This window comes from Sturnira hondurensis, unplaced genomic scaffold, assembly GCF_014824575.4.
Source record: "Sturnira hondurensis isolate 20B ecotype Veracruz unplaced genomic scaffold, ASM1482457v3 Scaffold0022215, whole genome shotgun sequence".
Classification (NCBI taxonomy): domain Eukaryota; kingdom Metazoa; phylum Chordata; class Mammalia; order Chiroptera; family Phyllostomidae; genus Sturnira; species Sturnira hondurensis.
In genome coordinates this window covers 3,676,142-3,694,888 of record NW_028094846.1, presented here as the reverse complement: position 1 = coordinate 3,694,888, position 18,747 = coordinate 3,676,142, and the positions used below count along the sequence as shown (strand labels likewise).

At 43.7% G+C, this 18,747-nt stretch overlaps 1 protein-coding gene across 2 annotated transcripts in view; it reads left to right on the top strand.

The window, feature by feature from the left end:
* KIFAP3 (kinesin associated protein 3) overlaps window positions 1–18,747 on the top strand; it is a 106,343-nt gene that overhangs the window by 30,863 nt on the left and 56,733 nt on the right. For both annotated transcript variants that reach the window (XM_037034951.1, XM_037034952.1), the window contains exon 11: window positions 13,378–13,478. In XM_037034951.1, coding sequence (XP_036890846.1) covers window positions 13,378–13,478 — 101 coding nt within the window. The remainder of the gene's footprint in view (window positions 1–13,377; window positions 13,479–18,747) is intronic.

Genomic DNA, 18,747 nt, shown 5'->3' with positions numbered 1-18,747 from the left:
ATATTTTAAAGGGATAGGAAATAATTCATCTAAAGCAGAAGATGTTTCAGACATCTTTAACCCAAACTATAGTAAAATACATTTTACATTACAATCCAGCGCTCACACACATATGTGAGGTGTGTATGTGTTTGTGTATATGTATACACATGCATATATTATATTTTATTTATGATATCTATTATACATTGTTTTTGTATATAATTTTTTAAATGTTCACAAAGAAGCATTGACCATTTCTATGTGTAACGTGCTATACTTTCTATTTTTTATTTTGCTGTGACTCACTGATTTTATGGTCTGCAATTTTGCTGTTCAGGTGAAAACTAGTGAAGTAGGAAAGTGATGAGGCCTCTTTCCTCCAAACCTTCAGACAGGTCGCTGCCTCCGCTGGGCTCTCACTGTGTCAGGCAGTCGATAGTCTAAGCTGTTCTAGGTGATTCTTCGGCACAGACTTGGAGTGATTTCGTGGGAATGAAAATTTTTTGAAATGGGTAAAAAGCCTTCTGTAAATCTAATATGTAAAGGATTTAGAGCAGAATGACAGCTGGTGGGGACGAGGGGAAGGGGTGGAGGGACCGAGCAAGAAGGAACAAGGACTCACGGACAGCAGTGTGGTGATCATGGGGGGAGAGGGGGCAGGGGACTAAATGGCAGGGGGAAACACAACGATTAAATTGAAACAACGCAAAATATAAAGAAAAGAACTGGGCTGCGTCTCCTTCCCAGCAGTTATGCAGAAGGGGTTAAAGGGCATGCAGCGGAACACGAGGGGTCAGTTGTTCGCCTTTTCATTAGAAATAAATTCATTGTTCCACAGGTGTTCAGGTTGAGAGATGACTGAATTAGAGAACTACTCATTTTACAGAGAGAAATTACTCATTTTTTAAAAGATGCGACAGTGCCCAAGCACTTCTGGGGGTCTCCACACATGTTGGGGCTTTTCAACCCCATTTTCAAGGGTCGCTGCTTCAGCTGGAAGTGCCAGCAGATTTTAGGTGGGTTTCTTTATTATGATTCGGGGACTCCGTGACCGAGAAATCTTTTTGTGCTTAGTAATAGATTACGTTAACTGGAGCACCGTGAGTCTTTCGGATTCCAGTAGAGTTGTGCTGTGTGAACATTTAATCCCCTTCTCTTGTGTCCCGAAACGTTCAGCTGGTATATTGCGACCCCTGCTGTTGTGAGACTCGCGAGTGACTGCACTGTGTGTATGTAGCATCCGAATAATTGTAAATAATAATAATAATTGTAAAGGGTGGGGGAGAGTTTGTGGTATGGTTCAGCGCTTTGCCACGTGAGGCCCTGGGTGAGCTGTAACTCAGTATTACTGAAATTCATCTTAATATTGTTTTAGCACATAAAGCATTTCATTTGAGAATATTGAATTTTTTGCCTTCGACATCGGGGACACATAAAGAGCAATAAGAAATTTTAGAAGTTATTATTTAAATTTCGCTTTCTCCACTTCATCTTGAAATTGATTCAAGAGTGTTGATCTTTTCCGAGGCATAGAGAATAGCATTCTCTCTCAGATGCTTCAGAATTTTTGTTTGGGTTCGAGGAAAACCTTGTATATAAAGACTCCTTTGCTTTTTTGCCTTAAATACCACCCAAATTACTATTTTTCTTTTATTTTTGATATGTTGTTTTACAAAGACTTCATGAAGATCTCACAGTTATCTCTGCCTAGTTCAGTGTCAGTCATCAGTCTTTTCGCTTCTTTCATCCCCGTACTTGTCGTAGTTCCTTCTGCCGAGTAACTTTACGTTTCATCTGGACGCCTTTCAAAGCCAGTGCTTCAGCAAACGTGACTCCGCCTGCAAACCGAGTTGGGCCTGGAGCGTGGCTTTACTCGTCCAGTTGATAGGCAGTTTGTTCAAGTTTTTATGGTATTGAGTTAACTTTTTTAAAGTGCTTCAAGACTTTTTGGCTCATCTAAGAATCCGATCATTAAAACCCGTACTCCTTTGTCATAAGTCCTTAAGCCATTTGACCTTGACGTGTCTCAGGAGTGCTTCCTTATGTCAGAACACCCTGGCTTGGGAGATGGTGAGGAAATTCCTGTCACAGTGTATTCTTCAGTTCCCCGGAGAACGCGCCGATAGGGTTTCAAAAGCCACTTGGAAAACCGGGCCTTTTTAGTTTTGTGTCTGATGCGCTGGGCAAATGACGGTTTTGCACTTCTCTGCCGCCTTCGCGCGGTGTTTCCTAGGCCGAGAGCTGTTTGATGTGAGAGAGCCCGAGTGCACAGGGGCGGGAGGGGGGGGGGCGCTCTTGGGGAGAGCCTGGCTCCTCGCAGCCTTGGTCTGGTGCATGCGGTTTAAGTGTCCCGTAGCAGCAAGAGCGCAGTTCAGGGTGTGCACTTAATGGTTTTGTTTTAAAAGCTGCCAGATTTCACTGGGGAACTCTTTCAAACAATTTTGAGTTTATTTACTTTTTTCTCCTTTGTGAGTGAAATTAATATGTGCTTTAAATTGAATAATGTTCTAAGTTTTTATTTCAGCTCTTCAATTTTTAACTTTATTTTCAAAGGAATTTAAACTCAAGGGACTAGGCCTTATAAAATATACAGGTCTCATCAGACATATGTGAATTTTTGCATTTGTTAGAATAAAAATTGAATAGGTACAGCCAACTAACAGGCAGATTACCTAGCTGCCCGTAAACTATAGGCAGCCACCACTTTCCACAGTTGCTTTGCTATTTTGTAAGTCTTTCCTGCTTCTCCTGAGATTGCAGGAATTCAGCGTGATGATGAAGAGCGTCCATTTTCAAACTGTTGGTCTCGGGGCCCCATTTCACGCTCTTAAAAGTTATCGAGGATCCTCACAGAGCTTTTAATTATGAGTGGTTATATCTATAACTATTTCTAGTGTTCGAAATTAAAACTGAGGAAAATTTTAAATACTTATTAACTTTCAAATAACAAACCTGCTACATGTTGAGATAAATGTTTTTATGCAAAGTAATTTTCCCCAAACAAAACTTAGAAGAATGGCACAGTTTTACACTTTGTGATCTCTTTAAAGTTGGGCCTTATAGGCAGCAGCTGGGTCTCGTGTCTCACTCAACAGTCTGTTGTGGCATCACACATCACACGTGTGTGGTGTGTGTCATGTGTGTCGCATGTGTCATGTGTGCCAGCGCCCCATATGAAAGAATGAGGGTCTTAAAAAGGAAAATGATGCATTGACACTGCTATAAAGACGCTGCGACTTTGCAGGCCTCCTTTAGGGGTCCTCAGAGCACGCTCTGAGTCGGAGCGTGCCTTTAAAGCTGTTAATTCCTAGTGAACGAGAGCTCTCCTGGTGGTGATAATTCACCAGGAGTCTCAAACTGGCTGTTCAAATAAAGTTAGGAGACATGTATTATTTTGCCAAAATATATTTTCTTAGTCTTATATTTGTATTTGCGGGCATGGCCCAAACCCTCCCATCCCCTGGGATAACCCTGATTTTCTCTTACTCTTAGACATTTAGTTACATTTTTGCCTTGCTCCTTGGACATTTGTGTATTCAACCACTCCCATCTTAAAGTCATTTCTACCGAGGTCTCCTGTGCTTTGTGGAGGGGGTGGGAACTATGACACGGTGTGGGGTTGCAGAGAGGGAAGGCCCTGAGTGCGCAGGGGCGGCCACGTGCCGTGCATTCCGGCTGATTAGCAGTACTGGACATCCAGTGCCGCCCGGAAGTCGTGCTGCACTTCCTTCCGTCATTCCCCACTTGCCTAGAGGAGGAGTTTGCTTCTCTGTCTTCTCAAAAATCCAACCATATGCTCATCCTCTCCCTCAGCTGACCTCAGTTCATTACCTTGTTCGCTTCTTTCACGGAGAGAGAGGAGACAGTCCACAGAGAAGGTCTGGCGCCCCCCGACCCTCCTCCCTGCACGTCTGTGCTCTGCCTGCTCCTGCCCGGTACTGGGGATGAGCCCGCCCCCGCCTTGCGGAGGCCAGCACTCCCTGGTGGCCTCCCTGCCGCTACTGCGCTTCCTTTCTCCAGAGACTCCCCGCTCTGCCCGCATCATCAATTCTGCCTCTGTGGTGGCTCCTTCCCATCCACTTACAAATAATCTGTGCCTCCGTCTTCAAAAAAATTCATCTTTACTCTCACATTACTCTTTTACTCTTCAGCTATCATCCCATTTCCTTTCTTACCGTCAGTGCAAAATGCCTCCGAAGAGTTGTCTTCATTTCCCGTCTCCCTTTCTCTCTCTTTTCGTAGACATGTTTACTTCCTTTCCTGTACATGCTCCTCTTCCTCTCCCTGTCTGCTGTCCCTCCCAGTTCCCTCCATCACTATTCTATGACCTTTCCAACCTCATCCCCTCAGGCCTTTACACCCGTCTCTGTCCCCCAGAGGACACACTGCCACGTTGCTCTCATCAAGTCCCAGCGACTCCGTATTGCCGAACCCAGTGGTCAGCTTCCAGCACTCGCCTTGCTCCACCTGTGAACAGCATTTGATACAGTTCTCTCCTCTTTTAACCTTTTGCTGATTTCCCAGGACACGGGACTCTCTGGTTTTCCTCCCAAGTAACCAACCCTTCTCAGTCTCCCCTCTGCCTCCACCTCATCTCCCGAATCTCTATGCCCTGGGGTGCCGGTTGGGGTGGGAGGGGGCAGTGGGCCGCATAGTCCTTAGGCTTTTTCTCTGTCTGTATTTACTTTTCTGGTGACTTCACTCGTTCCATTTCACTGTCTGCCTTTGCCTGCAGAAATAGAAAGGTAGGTAGTTGCAGCCCCTTCTCTGTTTTCGCACTGCAGACATTACCACCTGGATGTCTTGTACCTGAGACTTACCACATTCAAAATTAAGCTCCTGGCCCTCTTCCTGCCCTTAATCCTTCCAAACCCTTTATTTTCATAACCTTTTTCCTCTCCACTAGTGGACACGTCCTCTTTCAAGTTCACCGACCCGAAGGGCTCGCTTCTCCTCCTCCCCCACATGCAATCTGTCAGACCAGCCTGTCTTCAGCACGCAGCTGCTGCCACCCTCTTCTGCTTGAACGCAGCGGCACCCTAACTGGTCCTGGGCGTCCTCCCGTGCCTTGGTCTGTTCTGAACACAGCACACAGAGTTGCCCTGGTGAGATTTAAGTTGAAGCACGTCATTTCTCTGCTCAGAACTCTCCAGGGACCTTCCATCTCAGAAAGGACCACAGTCCTCATCAGGGCCTGTGAGAGCTCTCTCTGTCGGGTTCTTTCTGCCGAAGGCACCACCGGGCTCCTCGCTGTTCCCTGAGCCCAGTAGACACACTCTGGCGCCTTGTGTTCCTACTGCCTTGAACGTTCTTTCCTAGTTCTTTCCATGGTTCGTTTCCTCACCTCCTTCAGGCTTGGCTTTCAAGTTACTGTATTTAAAATTTCAACCCTGACTCCTGGTGCTCTCTTTCTTCCTTTTTATTGTGCCCCACAGCACTTAATCACTACATAATTTATCTTGCGTCTATTTATCTTATTTGTGTCACTGTCCACCCACCATTGCCACCATGTCCCAGGCCCCAAAGACTCCGGGCTCCATGGAAATGTATCAGTTCTTTTCACCTCTGTGTCTCTGGTGCCCACAGCAATGCCCGGCGCATTGTGGGCTCTCAGTAGATACTGGTGGGTGGATGGGTGGGTTAGTGTCTGAAAGGGATGAACCTCCAAAGAGCCGAGCTGGAATCTTCGTCTTTCCCTTCCCTCTTTAGCTGAGTGACATTGGGAAAGTCAGTGAACGTTCCCTGAGCCTTTTTTTGTCCTACTCGGAGAATAAGAGGATATAATAGGCCCTAGGTCATAGGACTGCTGTGCCCAACAGATGGGAGAATTCACAGAAAGCCTTATACCGGTGTTAGGATGAGGAGGAACAGAAGGCAGGGAAGCTCCAGGGACCGACGGTAGCTGAAGGGAAAGGACCAGGGGCACCGCAGACGTCTTCTCCCTTCGCAGTTCTGACGGTGTCGGGGGTTGGTTTGGGAACATGGCAGGAGCACTGTAGTTTCACTTAGGTGAGGAGGCCCTCAGTGCACTGTGCGGACGCAGGGCGGGGTCTCCTGTGCGGGCTTCTCAGAGCGCGGCTCACAGACCCCTGCGCATTCGCGAGCTGCTGCTGGTCTGCAACACGGAAACCCAGAAGTCGAGATAAGTCTTTCTGCATAGCAACTTAATTAAATAAATTTATGTCTTCTGGATGTAATAGTGCAGATTTTGAGGTCCTATTTTGCATCCGTTTTATGTGATTTCATTTTTATTATACTCTACAAAAGCATTGATCTTTGACACATTGAGAGGACAGGTGAAAACCTGGCCCCCTATAGCACAGGCGGTTCGAGAAGCGCTGTGGAGACAAGCGCGCTGTTCTTCTGGGGAAGTCAGAAGGCCACGTCGTGTTGAGGCCGGCATCGCAGTGACCTCTCCTGGCCATGGCTTCTTCATTCATTTATGAGTGGAGATGGGAATGTTTCTGCAAAACTGAGGAATTAGTAGTGTTACCTAGAAATGTTGCTAAGCTCTTCGGTACTTACAGAAATTGTAGTCGCTACAGGTCACACTCATAATCAATATTCATCAAGTACAGAACTTGGCAGTCTAACGTATCATTTGCAAATCTGTGTTCAAGGTAACTGAAAAAGTTAACGATCTCAGACGTCTTTGTTAAAGTTGCCCTTTGCTCCGCAGAGCCCCGCGGGTCGCTGTCCGCGTGCAGCACTGTGTACTAATACAAAAGTGTGACCCCAAGTTCACAGCTCGATTCGAGCCCCAGCTGCATACATTTCTATTCTCTAAATTTGAGGAGCACGAGCCCATGCTAATTTCATAGCCGGTCTGTGCCTAAATTAACTTGATTGGTTATGGCAGGAAAATTTGGGTTCCCGGGTTCAACAGCACGCTGTCGGGCCTGGATCACAGTTCCCGGGAATCATTTCCAAAACGATTCAAACTTTAGTCAGAGTAATGTTAGCCTGTATTCTCTTCGCTGGAAAGCAGGGTTTCTGAGGTTTTCTGAACTCACATGAATGTTGCCCTGTTCTGTGAGGGACCCAAGGGGCTTTGGGAGGAAGAGTGGTACCTGACCCATCCTGACCCGCGCTGCGTGAAGCAGTCTGGGTCTCGGGGCACTTTCCAGGCTGTGGCGAGGCTTTATCAGCGTGAATGGGTCAGACCAGGTCAAGAGTTAAGTGATAAATGTTTGCGTCCTTCCGGTGGAGACAGGTCTGATTCCCCTTGTTGTTGAAGATGGCCAGGGCGGATACAGGGGGACTCCAAACTTTGATCACTTGGAGATTCAGGGTTATTTTCTTTGACCATTCTGTCATAGGTCCTTAAAAGAAAACGGGGAGAGTTAAGTTCTGAACATCTTTGAAATTCCTCCATTATGTGAAATTTACTTTTGTCATTACATATTAATGACTTCATTTTTAATTTATCCAAAGCATCATAAAATGAAGAAATAAAGCATGTCTTTTTTTTTTGAAGAGAGCAATATAGTATAAATGACCTTTTCTGACTTGATTATTAAAAACTGTTTGGAAATGGTCAGAATAATGTTTTCCAATTAGGAGGTGTTTTTTATTTAAAAAAAAAAAACTAGGTTGCCTTTATGAAGGTTTCTTTAAGAAACTCAAAGTGGATTTTTTTAATAACTTCATTTGGCCTGTTTATTACAAAACTGTTATGGAATTTCACACATCTGTTTTGGAACGCAGTTCCTCATAGACTACTGCACCGTTTCTCCTTTTTAATGGGCCTCATTATCCTATAAATAAACCTGCGCTTTCTTACCTGATCAAGTGAGCACACAATAGGGGTTAGACGTGGCGAACGCTTTAACAGGAAGCACATGTCTAGCCGTCAGGGTGAGGTAGAGTCATATCAAGATTGCTTGAAGTTATTAATGGCAGTAAAATTTATGCTTCCTCCTGTTTTCCCAATTAAATCAAGAAGCCTTTTTTCTTAAGATTCTTCTGTCACCAGCTGGTTCCAATACCCTGTGTGTGAATTTTGCCTGGGGCGTCTCCATTTCTAGATGCTAAAAGCCGACCAAAGCGCATTAAGTCCGTGATGTGGACCCGTAAGCCAGAAAGCAGGCCCTCTTAAGGGCTTTATTTTGGTCCTTATCATTTGTACCACAAATACGAATATTTTGTAGGGTGTATTATAAAAAGTTGTCGTGGTATGCTCTGGATGTGATCAAAGAATACTACAGGCAAGGTAATAAGATAACTGAAAACATGTTGAAGTATTTGAAGAGTAAGGTACATGGCGAAATGTACAGTTGTGCGAACTAAGACGGAAAATGCATCCGAGTGTTGGGTTTTAAGAGTACTTATTAGTGAATACCTTAATGTAACAGAGCTATTGAGCTTATCCATAGATTTGCAATTTCAGTTTCTTATAGTTTTTAAATTAAATAGTTGGACACAAAAGCCATTATTCACGAACCATTGGGTCACAAAACTGTTGTCGCACTTGTTTCCACACAGATCACTGTAACCCGTCGTTATCCCACCACCCCTCAAATCATGGTTAAAAAGCTTGGTTTCTGTCCATTTATCTCTACTCCTTACTAGATTTGGCTGTGAACAAATATGTTAAAAAACAGGAAACTGTCCAGTATGGTTGCATTCTTAGACATTGGCCTCTCCGATTTCCAGTTCTAACGGAGGCTGTATAATCATGCCGGGTGGGCGTCCACTGCGTGTGCTCTGAGGAGCTGAGTGTGAGATTAGGGGGCAGCACTCGCCAGAGGTGCTCTGTTGCACCTTCAGGGTGGGCAGGGATGTGTTCGGGATTGTTGCAGTTGTCTGTAAGTGAGGTGTTTGCCTGTGGTGCTTTCCGTAGGTTGAGAGAGCGTTCAGGGCTCTCACTCTATAGGAAACTTGAAGACATCTGTGGCTTTGACCGGTGCTGTATCCATGGAGACCTTCTGGGGTGCGGCAGTGCCTCGATGCTACTGTGTTCTGGCAGAGGGGCTACTCGCCCACTCCTCTCATCCTGTCACGGAGCCCGTGTGACTCCAAAGGGGGCCCATTCTCTGAGCGAAGGCGTGGAGTATAGGAGGGAGTGGGGGTCTGGCTAATGGCGTGGCCCACCTCTGGTGCTCTCGCTCTGTCCGTACAAAGTGCTGGGCTGGGTCTACTGCAGAAGCGGACATTTGGCCTCGAGTTCTGCTGTTCAGAACTCGTATTTCTGTGAACGGAAAATCCCAAGTGTCTTACAAAATTAGTAGCTAAATGGTGTTTTTACTAATCACTTCAGAGATGAAAACACTGAAGACATTTTAAAATTCCAAACCTATCCGCACGCGCTTGCCCTTTAATTGGCAGAACATCGATCGTGAGAGCAGCCTGCAGAGCTGATTTTTCCCCTCCTTTAGCTATTCCAGCTGAACTACAGCTGCAGGTTTCTTTAAAGGGGGGGAAAAACAAGCCTTGAGTGTATTTTATAAGTGCAATAATTCCCACAAAATCAGTTACCGGAGTTAATGAGCAGTTTGTTAAGGCATTAACTGCCCTCAGCTGGGAATGACCAATTTGGGGCTGCACAACTGCTAAGATAATTCAGGAACACTTTCAAATAATGATCCAGCTAATTAACGGTGAATTCCTGTGGAAATCCTATCGAAGTACTTATGACCTCTGCATTTAATAGCCAGTGAGTTCATCGTGATTCATGTTTATTACCATAAATACCAAAAGAATCATAATGCCCGGGCTATTTTTTTCCACCCTGGCCTTATTACTTGAACAGATTTGACTAATCTGCCTCTAGCCATTAGGGCCTAGTTCTCGGGGTACCCAGCCGAGCACTGCCCTGCTCAGAGTCCCCAGTGCCTCTGGAGCCGTGCCATGTGCCGACAGTCAGCAGCCTGTTGTGACTTGGGGGGCTGCTGGGAATGATTGATGTCTGTAAGTCTTCAAGGGGCCCCTGCAAAATGCCTGCCACTTGTAGGATGTGGAGGAATCGTAGCTGGTGAGCTGGAGTTTAGGGGTTTTAGTCGTGAATCCCGAGGAGAAAAGCATGCCCTCGGCCCCTCAGATCCGTTTAGCAGCTACGAGATGGTTGGGTGGTTTGGGTTTTTTTTTTTTAGGTTTATGTTTTAAGAACTAAGATATCCTTTTTTCAGTGAAGAAGATTATTAGCTTATTTTACTTGGGCCATTTAATCTCTCTTAATGACTGTTTACTGCCACATGATCTGCAAATGGATGTCATAATAAAGTTACAGGCTGTGTTTTATTAAGGTAATCATCGATGCAGGGATGAAGTCAGGGAACCGGTGCGTGAGCCCCCTGTGGTCTGTGCGCCGCGGTCTTCGTGCCTCTGCTGCAGCTCTCTGGGGAAGGAGCGGGTGACAGGGGCAGTGTCCGAATCAGAACCCGGGACATCTGGGTAACAAGGCCATTTCGAAAATAGTCACCTCTTTCTTCTGTATAGCAGGGCGAGTGCCAGTTTATGGCTTTGTTCACTCCTGAACAAATCTAATGAGGGATGAAAACCAGTCTTAGAGATATTTGCAGACCAACTGATTGAATTCCAGGGAGCCTCTACCCAGACGAAACTGAGCAGACTGTCAGCCACTGGGCCCACGGACCTCAGCTCCTCCGTCGCCGCCACCTCCTTGCACACTGTGCTCAGGGCGAGTCTCCATGCAGTGCAGGTCACATCCCGGTTTCTTGTGTTCGCTCCTGCTCGGCCTGGACACGGAGGGAAGCGCCCGCGGGTTTTGTTTGCCTCCTGTATGCTGCTCAGCGGTGGAGGCAGGCAGGCAGCTCATTGGGAGGTTTGTCTTCGCGTTCTCGGACTTGTCTCCGTGTCCTTCTGTCCTCTGCATAGCCCCCCTCTTTGGGACTGTGTCTCGCCCTAGCTGGGAGCCCAGTTCTGGGACATGTGGGGAAGGCTGGAAGGAGGAAACAGTCACAGTGTTTGTGGCAGCGGCGGTAGCGGTGGAGGTACACACACTGACAGTGATCTGCACTGTGACGATTTTCCTTTCTCCAGTTTATTTCTGTTAAGGAATGTGTAAACCGATGAGGACAGGAGACTGCGGCCTTGTAGCAGGGGCGGCCCTCCTGGGCCCGTGCTTCCGGCACAGCCTGGCTTTCTGCTGCATGGCTGAGCTGTGGGCTCGGAACACACCCCGTCCGTCCTGCAGCTCCCAGGGGACCTTGGCTGCCTCTCTGCCCTGCTTTGACCCTTAACCACGGTCAGACCTCGAGGATGAAAGACACAAAGCATGTACGAGGGGCACCTGAGCGTCCTGCTGTATTGGTGAAACAGAGAAATGCCGTCGTCAATATAATACTGCTGGAGAAAAGTGAGACTTACTGAAATGGGTTTATTCGGGGTCAGACGCCATACCAACTGCGGGGGCTCTGTCACTCAGTCCCCACAGAGCAACCCGTGGGTAGGTGCAGTTGTTGTCCCCACTGCACAGACGAAGAACTGCAGCCCCCAGAGGCCAAGGCTCTCAAGGCCACAGAGCCAGCAGGGCCACGGTCGGGACCCCAGCCGTGTGCCTCCAGAGCCTGAGCTCTTCCCCAGGTGCTACCACCTGTGCGTCCCACTCTGCTCGCCTTGTAGGCTTCCAGTGCCTTGTTTTCTCATAAAGTCAAACACTGCTTGGCAGCAGTTCTTGTCCAGTTTAGTGAGAGATTTTTAAATATAACACTGCACTTTCTTTAAACAAAGATTTTGTTTATTTATTTTAGAGAGGGGTTGGGAGGGAGAAGTAGAGGGAAAGAGAAACATCAGTGTGTGGTTGCCTGTAGTGCACCCCCTACTGGGGACCTGGCGCACGACCCAGGCATGTGCCCTGATTGCGAATTGAACCAGCGACCCTTTGGTTCACAGGCCTGCACTCACCCACTGAGCCACACCAGCTAGAGCTAACACTGCTCTTTTTTCCAGCTTTATTGAGATCTAAGTGACGTATTACACCATGTAAGTTTAAGGTATACAACATACTGATCTTAGGCCTGTATGTGTGGCAAAGTGACCCCCCCAGGAAGGCTGGTGAACACACCCGTCGCCTCACAGTGACTTCCTCAGTGTGTGTGTGGTGAGAACTTGTACGGTCACTCTCTTAGTCACTTTCAAATATATAGTACAATATTGTTAACTACAGTTACCATGTTAATTAAAAATAGAATCAGTCCACAGATATTTATTGAGAAGCTTCCATGTGCTTTACTGTACCTTGTAAGAATTTATAACCACCTTAGAATATGCCTAATAGATGAAAATTCAGTAAAAATATAAAACAGTATTTTTAAAAACACTATTTTGGTAATTTTATGCTATGTCAGACACAAGGATCAAGGTGCTGAATTTATTCTCCCTGTTAAAATAGATTTAATAATCTTGATATATTGTTTATCAACCAAATGTACTTATATGTTTGATTTTTTTCCGCTCTAAATACTTTCAAGGATTTCTTATAGCCCACAGTTTTCAAAAAAGAATACTGTGTTGGGGATAAAACTTTTTAGCTGAGCAGCTTTCCCATCTAGCCTGTCATGACTTTGGAATCACACACAGGTCCTCAAACCACAGCCTGTCTGCAGACAGGTAGGGTAACCACACGGCGTACTGCAGCCTCGTCTCATCTTTCGGGCTCACTCTTCTTTGTTCACTTCATGGCATACAAAACTAGGATTACTTTACCTCAGAAGTTCGGAGACAATCCTTACGCTATACAGTGTGCCAAGTTTATTTATAGCCTTTGGCATTTTATCATTACATATTTTTTCATCCTCACCTGAGGATATGTTTATTGATTTTGGAGGGGAAAGTGGGGGTGGGGGGAGAGAGAGAGAGAAACCTCAGCTGGTTGCCTCCCAAGCGTGTCCCAACCGGGGATCGAACCCTCAGCCTTTTTGGTGTGTGGGACAACACTTCACTCAACTGAGCCACCTGGCCAGGACAGCTGCTAAGCAGTTTTTGATATTACAAATACTCTTCTGTTTCTTTTATGATTTTGGTTATTTTTCTAGGAATTCAGTATATTTTTGTTTACTATTTCTTATATGTCATCACTTTCAATGAACTATGTTAATCTCATATTTTAATTTAAAAACTAAGGGTGGGAGGCCAATTTTATAGTAGGCTACTGAAAATGAGTAATTCTTAAGTTTGGGCTTAATTTTTTCCCAAAAACATACCTTGCAAAGTATACATTGTCTTGTAGAAATGAGTGATATTTCTCAGATAGTTGGCTGTATACTTCAGAATTGAAAAAGGGAGCTTGGCATATTGTCTAGATGAGGGTCATGTAAGAGTTTGATTCAGCAGTTTGTAACTTTTCATGCATCAGTTTGAGTGTGTTACACCAAAAAACTCAGTCATGTAAAGGCCATTGACCGTGTCCATGACCTCTTACCCTCTTACCCCCAGGCAATGAGAACTACAAGCAGATCGCGATGTGTGTCCTCTACCACATCAGCATGGACGACCGCTTCAGGTCCATGTTCGCGTACACCGACTGCATCCCGCAGGTGAGTGGCTCCGTGGGCGTACGAAGAATGCTCGGAAAGATGTAGTTTTTACTTTTTTCTCTTCATTTGCCAGATGTCCTTTTCCTAAAAGCAAAAATTGTTTTAAAAAATTGTTATATTATAAATACAGAACACTATAAAATGCAAATGACTTGGTTATCCAAAATGCAGAGATCATCATTCAACATTTTGGCCCATTTCCCTTTACATTGTTAAAATTTAATATATTTGGGATTATATGCTCTATGTAATTACAGATCACTTTATTCACTGAATAGAATAAAGTATTCTCATAAGTATTCTCACATGCCGTTGAACATTCTTCAAAAACGTCTAATAGTTGTGTAATATTCAATTGCATAAATGTACCCTAATGTACATGCTGTTAAATTGTATGTTTAGTTTCTTCTAGTTTCTTACATAAAAACAGATGTAAGTTAACATATATAAGCAAATGAAAAGATGTGGAATAAATATCACTGTATACAAATGCTTATCCATTTCTCTGTTTTCTCTTTAGTTTTCTACTTTTAAATTCCTAAAAGTAGAATTGCTAGGTCAAAAGGTAGGAACACGTGTGTATTTGATGCTTTGTGGCCAGGCAGCCTTTTAAGAAGACATTTTATATTTCCAACTAGCATGTCACTTTCAACAATACTGGATGTTATCATTTCCCTAAAAGTGGAGTGTCTGTTTCTTTTTATTTGCATTTCTATGAGTACTAGTTAGCTTGAACATTTTTATATGTTTGTTTTCCATGTTCTGTTATAAATTATTCATCCATGTCCCTTGCCAGTTTCTCCATTGTCATGTTAATATTTTCATGGTTAATAAGGAAGATACATATACGTGAGTATTTTACCCTGTCATGTTACAGACATTTCACAACTTCGTCGCTTGCCTTTTAATTCTGTTATGGTTGATGGTTTTATGTGCTTTACATTCTCTGATGGGAAAATGCTTCATCAAAATTATTTTATTGATATAGCACTGTTCTCAGTTGCTTGATATATTTTGTATGTTAGCTCTGCTCGTCTTAAAGGAATTCAGTGTTTTTTTCCCTCTATGGACTGTAAGGGCCTAGATTCTACACATTACGATTTTACTCTTACAAGATTTACATCCATAGAATAACTTGTGTGCCATTAATCTTTATTAAACTGAGTTCCAGTATTTTGATTATCCAATGATTCAAACTCTGGTTGTGCTGATTTTTCATATTACATTATTTTCTATAAAAAGTTTTCTAAAAAGAGAGAGCAAAATTGCAGGATGTATAACATATACCATAAATTATACTTTAAAAAACACTTTGGAAAAATATGAATAGTAGGTTATACTTATTAAAGGTAAATGCTCTTAAGACTCCTAAAAGGTAATTTCTTGTTAGCCTAATGTAACTTATTAAATGTATATTACTTGAAAAATAATTAATAAGTAGTAAAAAATAGGCCATAATTTCTCTTTTCACTAATTGACCACCCTTCTCTTCATTCCAAATCAGTAAGACAGTTCAAAAATTGAATTTTATATTCCAGAATTTTATTTATATGCAATTAAAAAACTGATAAACCCTCAAGGATTATTTCTTAGCCTTTAATGTCAGGAGGTAAGCTAACCGTGCTTGTTTATAGGAAATAGACATCCGAGGAAGAACATGTAGCACATTTTATCTGACAAGGCAAGGGGTTTATAGAGATAACACATGTCAGGCTGTAGCCGAGGCGAAGTGTAATCAACCCTTTTGTCAAACAAGTTCTCAATGAAAGAGTCGCTGTGTCAAAGGGAGACCGCAGGTGACTCGCTGCCTCTCCTGCCACATGGTCCCAGGCTGCGGCTGTGCAGTCTCAGGCTGTGCAGTCTCAGCGCGCGCTCCTTCTTCAGTCCCGCTCAGCGCCGCAGCTTCGTGAGTGCGGGATGCGGATCACGGGGGCAGCCAAAACAGAATAATAGTCTTGTCTAGACGGACTGTTTTTATCCGGTTTAGATTTTTTAAAGAATAATCCAGAGAGGAGAGGGGAGAGAATCATAGGGGAAAAGGGGAGGGACTCACATGAACAAGTATAAAGGACACATGGACAATAATTAAGGTGGGGGGCGGAAATGGGAGGGAGGTGGGGAGCACTGGGGGGGGGCAGGGCAGGGAATATAAAACAGAAAACTGTACTTGAATAAGAATTAAATAAAAATAAAATAAAATAAATAAAAAATAAAAAAGAATAATATTAAATTAAAAAAGATAAATGTACACCGAAAAGGGAGTAAACACTTTGTTGAATTTGGAGTTACTCTTCTCTCGTACAATGTATAGCTCAGACATAAAATATAAAACTTTATTTTAAATAAAGAATCAGAAATAAGAAGCCGGTGAGGTTACCTGTGAGACATTGTTATTATCTATTGCAGTTGACAACGTTATATGTAGAAAATTCTCTCCTACCTTTTTAAGAACCACGTTCAGGCGCGTTTTCCAGCCAGATTCTCTGTGGACATCACCCGTGACTGCAGTGAGGTTTTCAGAGCCTGTGTGGTGTGCACTTTATGAACGGAATCTTCTAACACTCATTTCGTAGTCAACATTTAGTTTTCTTTTTCTTTTTAAGAGTTCAGCCCTTACAGGAATAGGTGAGGTTGTATTACCGAATGATGTCGGAAGTGTTAGAAGGCTTTTTAGTGTAAGGCCGCATTACGAGAGACCAGGTGATTCTCTGGAGCATCCTCAAGGGCAGCGGGACCTCGGACTCACACTTTCTAGGGCTCAGTTCTGACATGTTTAGGGAAAAGTGGACAGGGTTTGATCGCTCCCCAGTTTCAGGTTCAGTGTGAAATGGAAGAGCCATGGAAGGCGACTCTGGAATTAAAGGAAAATTTCCAAGCTCCCTTCAGGAATTAAAACTACACTCCCTTCAGAGGTACTGGCTTTTGAGGTAATGCTTGTAACACCAGGCAAGCTTAAGCTCACAGGTGACCAAACTGCTGAACCTGTTGGTGACATGCAGCTGTAGCTGAGGTTCAGATTGCTTTAGAGTTGATGCAGTACTCTGTTCACTCTGAGGCTACGCACAGGAGGTTTCTGTTCAGTGAAGCTCGTGGAGGACGGCCGCTTCCTCCACGAGCAGAGGCCGTGGTGCAGGGGTGGTTCTCGTTCATTGCAGCGATCAAAACGCGTGCCGTCTGCTCGTGTTCCTTCAGCACGTCAGAGGCGTGTGTTGGGGACTTCTGAACTTCGAAACACTGCCCAAAAGTATGGTGCTGTTAGTTAAATGTCGGATCTTTTTCCCATCATTCAGGGCCCATCTACAGTCCAATTTAAATACTGATCTCTTTGTACATGTTTTATAGGTTAAACCTATGATTAGATTAGATTTCACTTTTGAAAATTATTTAACACTCAGAATGAGTGCATATTCAGCATGCCTTATAATCTCTCCCAATATTATGTTGTTTTGCTTCTTTTGGGTTTTATTGCCTGTAATTATCCAATGTATTCTCATTTTTCCCTGTTATGTCAGTATTCTGCAAAGTTTCGGGGCCAGGGCAAGTCTTCCTTTACATATGATCTTAACGGCCTCAGTGGGCGAATCGTTTTAGGTAAGCACACTTGGAGATAGCCAGGAGTTAACAGTTGTGTTCTAATAATAGTTAAAAGTACACATTAACAGTTCATTGTTATTTAGACCTCTAAGACGCATGCTTTGTTTAAATAGGTGCAAATGCCATCCAGATGCTTATAAAAGTATTTATTGGTAATAGAGTGGCCAATCAAAGTGCATGTTTAGGTAATGATGTCATGGTGTTATTTAATATTCTACCCTGGAACAGTGTGCCGGGATCTTCCTAGTGATCCACATGTTTTCCACCACAGTTGTCCTGCCTGGCCCCTCTTTGATCTACATGCTTCTCTCTAGCTGAATGCTGGTAAACGTCCTTTCTGACAGCCCCCTTTGCTCCTGCCTGCCATTATCTGCTGAAGTTCAGAAACCAGAGCATCACTTCAAACAGCACAGTTAGGGAGTAGCCAGTCAGAAGAGATTCCTGAGGCATGCAAAGTTCTGCCGTAATCATTCAAAGATGTTCGGGCGGGGAGTTGGGGGTGGTAGAGGTGTGTGTGAATGCGGAGAGCTGTGGGGGTTGGCCCCTGGTCACTGGTAAATAAGTCAAGTCAGGTGCCGGAGAGTCTAGACACAGTGATTTCGGTCGTGGGGCTTTGGTATCTGATACTCAACGTGGGACTTGTCTGATTGAACACTATTGCCTCCTCAGTGCGCAGGCTGAAGCCCTTTAAGGGCTTCCTGTTAAATTAGTACAAGATGACAATGGACACAGTTAAAGCAGAACAAATCTAGTTTTAATATTTCCTAGTTGTCAGCAATTACGCTGACTTTTGAAGTGCCGTGGGCAGCAATCAAATTAAAGGCATCATGTCGCACGTGGAGTTTGGACCAAACTATTATTTTAAAATGTGAATGCTTTAATTAAAATTGAAGTGTTTCTTTTTCTTATTATGAAAAACTAATTCTGTATCATGATACATTTAATTCACGTTTAGTCCTAATTTCTCTTGATTTCTGGGGGTGGGGTTTGGATAATATTACAAATCATTTTTTAAAAATCTGGCTCCTGATTATTTTACCACAGGAGGCGAAACATGGACATCACAAAAAATGAAAACTCTCAGATTCTAAACAAACGACTTGTAACCCCGATTTTACAAGTTTGATTTCGAGTAAATAACAGCAGATAGTTTGCCTTCTTGAAGCTTTGCTTTTATGTAACATATTTTTGTTATTACAAAGAGCTTCTTGTATCAGTGAAAGTTTGGAAGAAATCTATAGTAGGTTTTTAATGAGTAAGAAAAACACACTAATTACATTAATTAGAGGATTGTCACCTACAACTTTATTAATTTGTAATTTATTTGAATTGGCAGTTGATTCATAGGTAGGTAGCACATCTGTTAAATGTGTGTCCAACAAATTTAGATACTTTATTTCTGCCACAGAAATTCGTGGCCTGGACCATCATTAAGTGTTAATGATTCCTTCCCCAGAGAATGGTAGCAGCAACATCTGTGGTTAAGGAGCCACCCTCTGGGGAAAGGCGTGATACACGCCACCCTGCTGCAGTGTTTTATTCTATTTTGTACTTTTCAGCAGATAGCAGATTTTATGTGTGTGTGTGTGTGTGTACTTGTTAGAATTATACCTAAGTATGTTGGTTTCCAGGCACTCCCTGTGAGCACATACAAACATGATTGACTTTCTGTGTT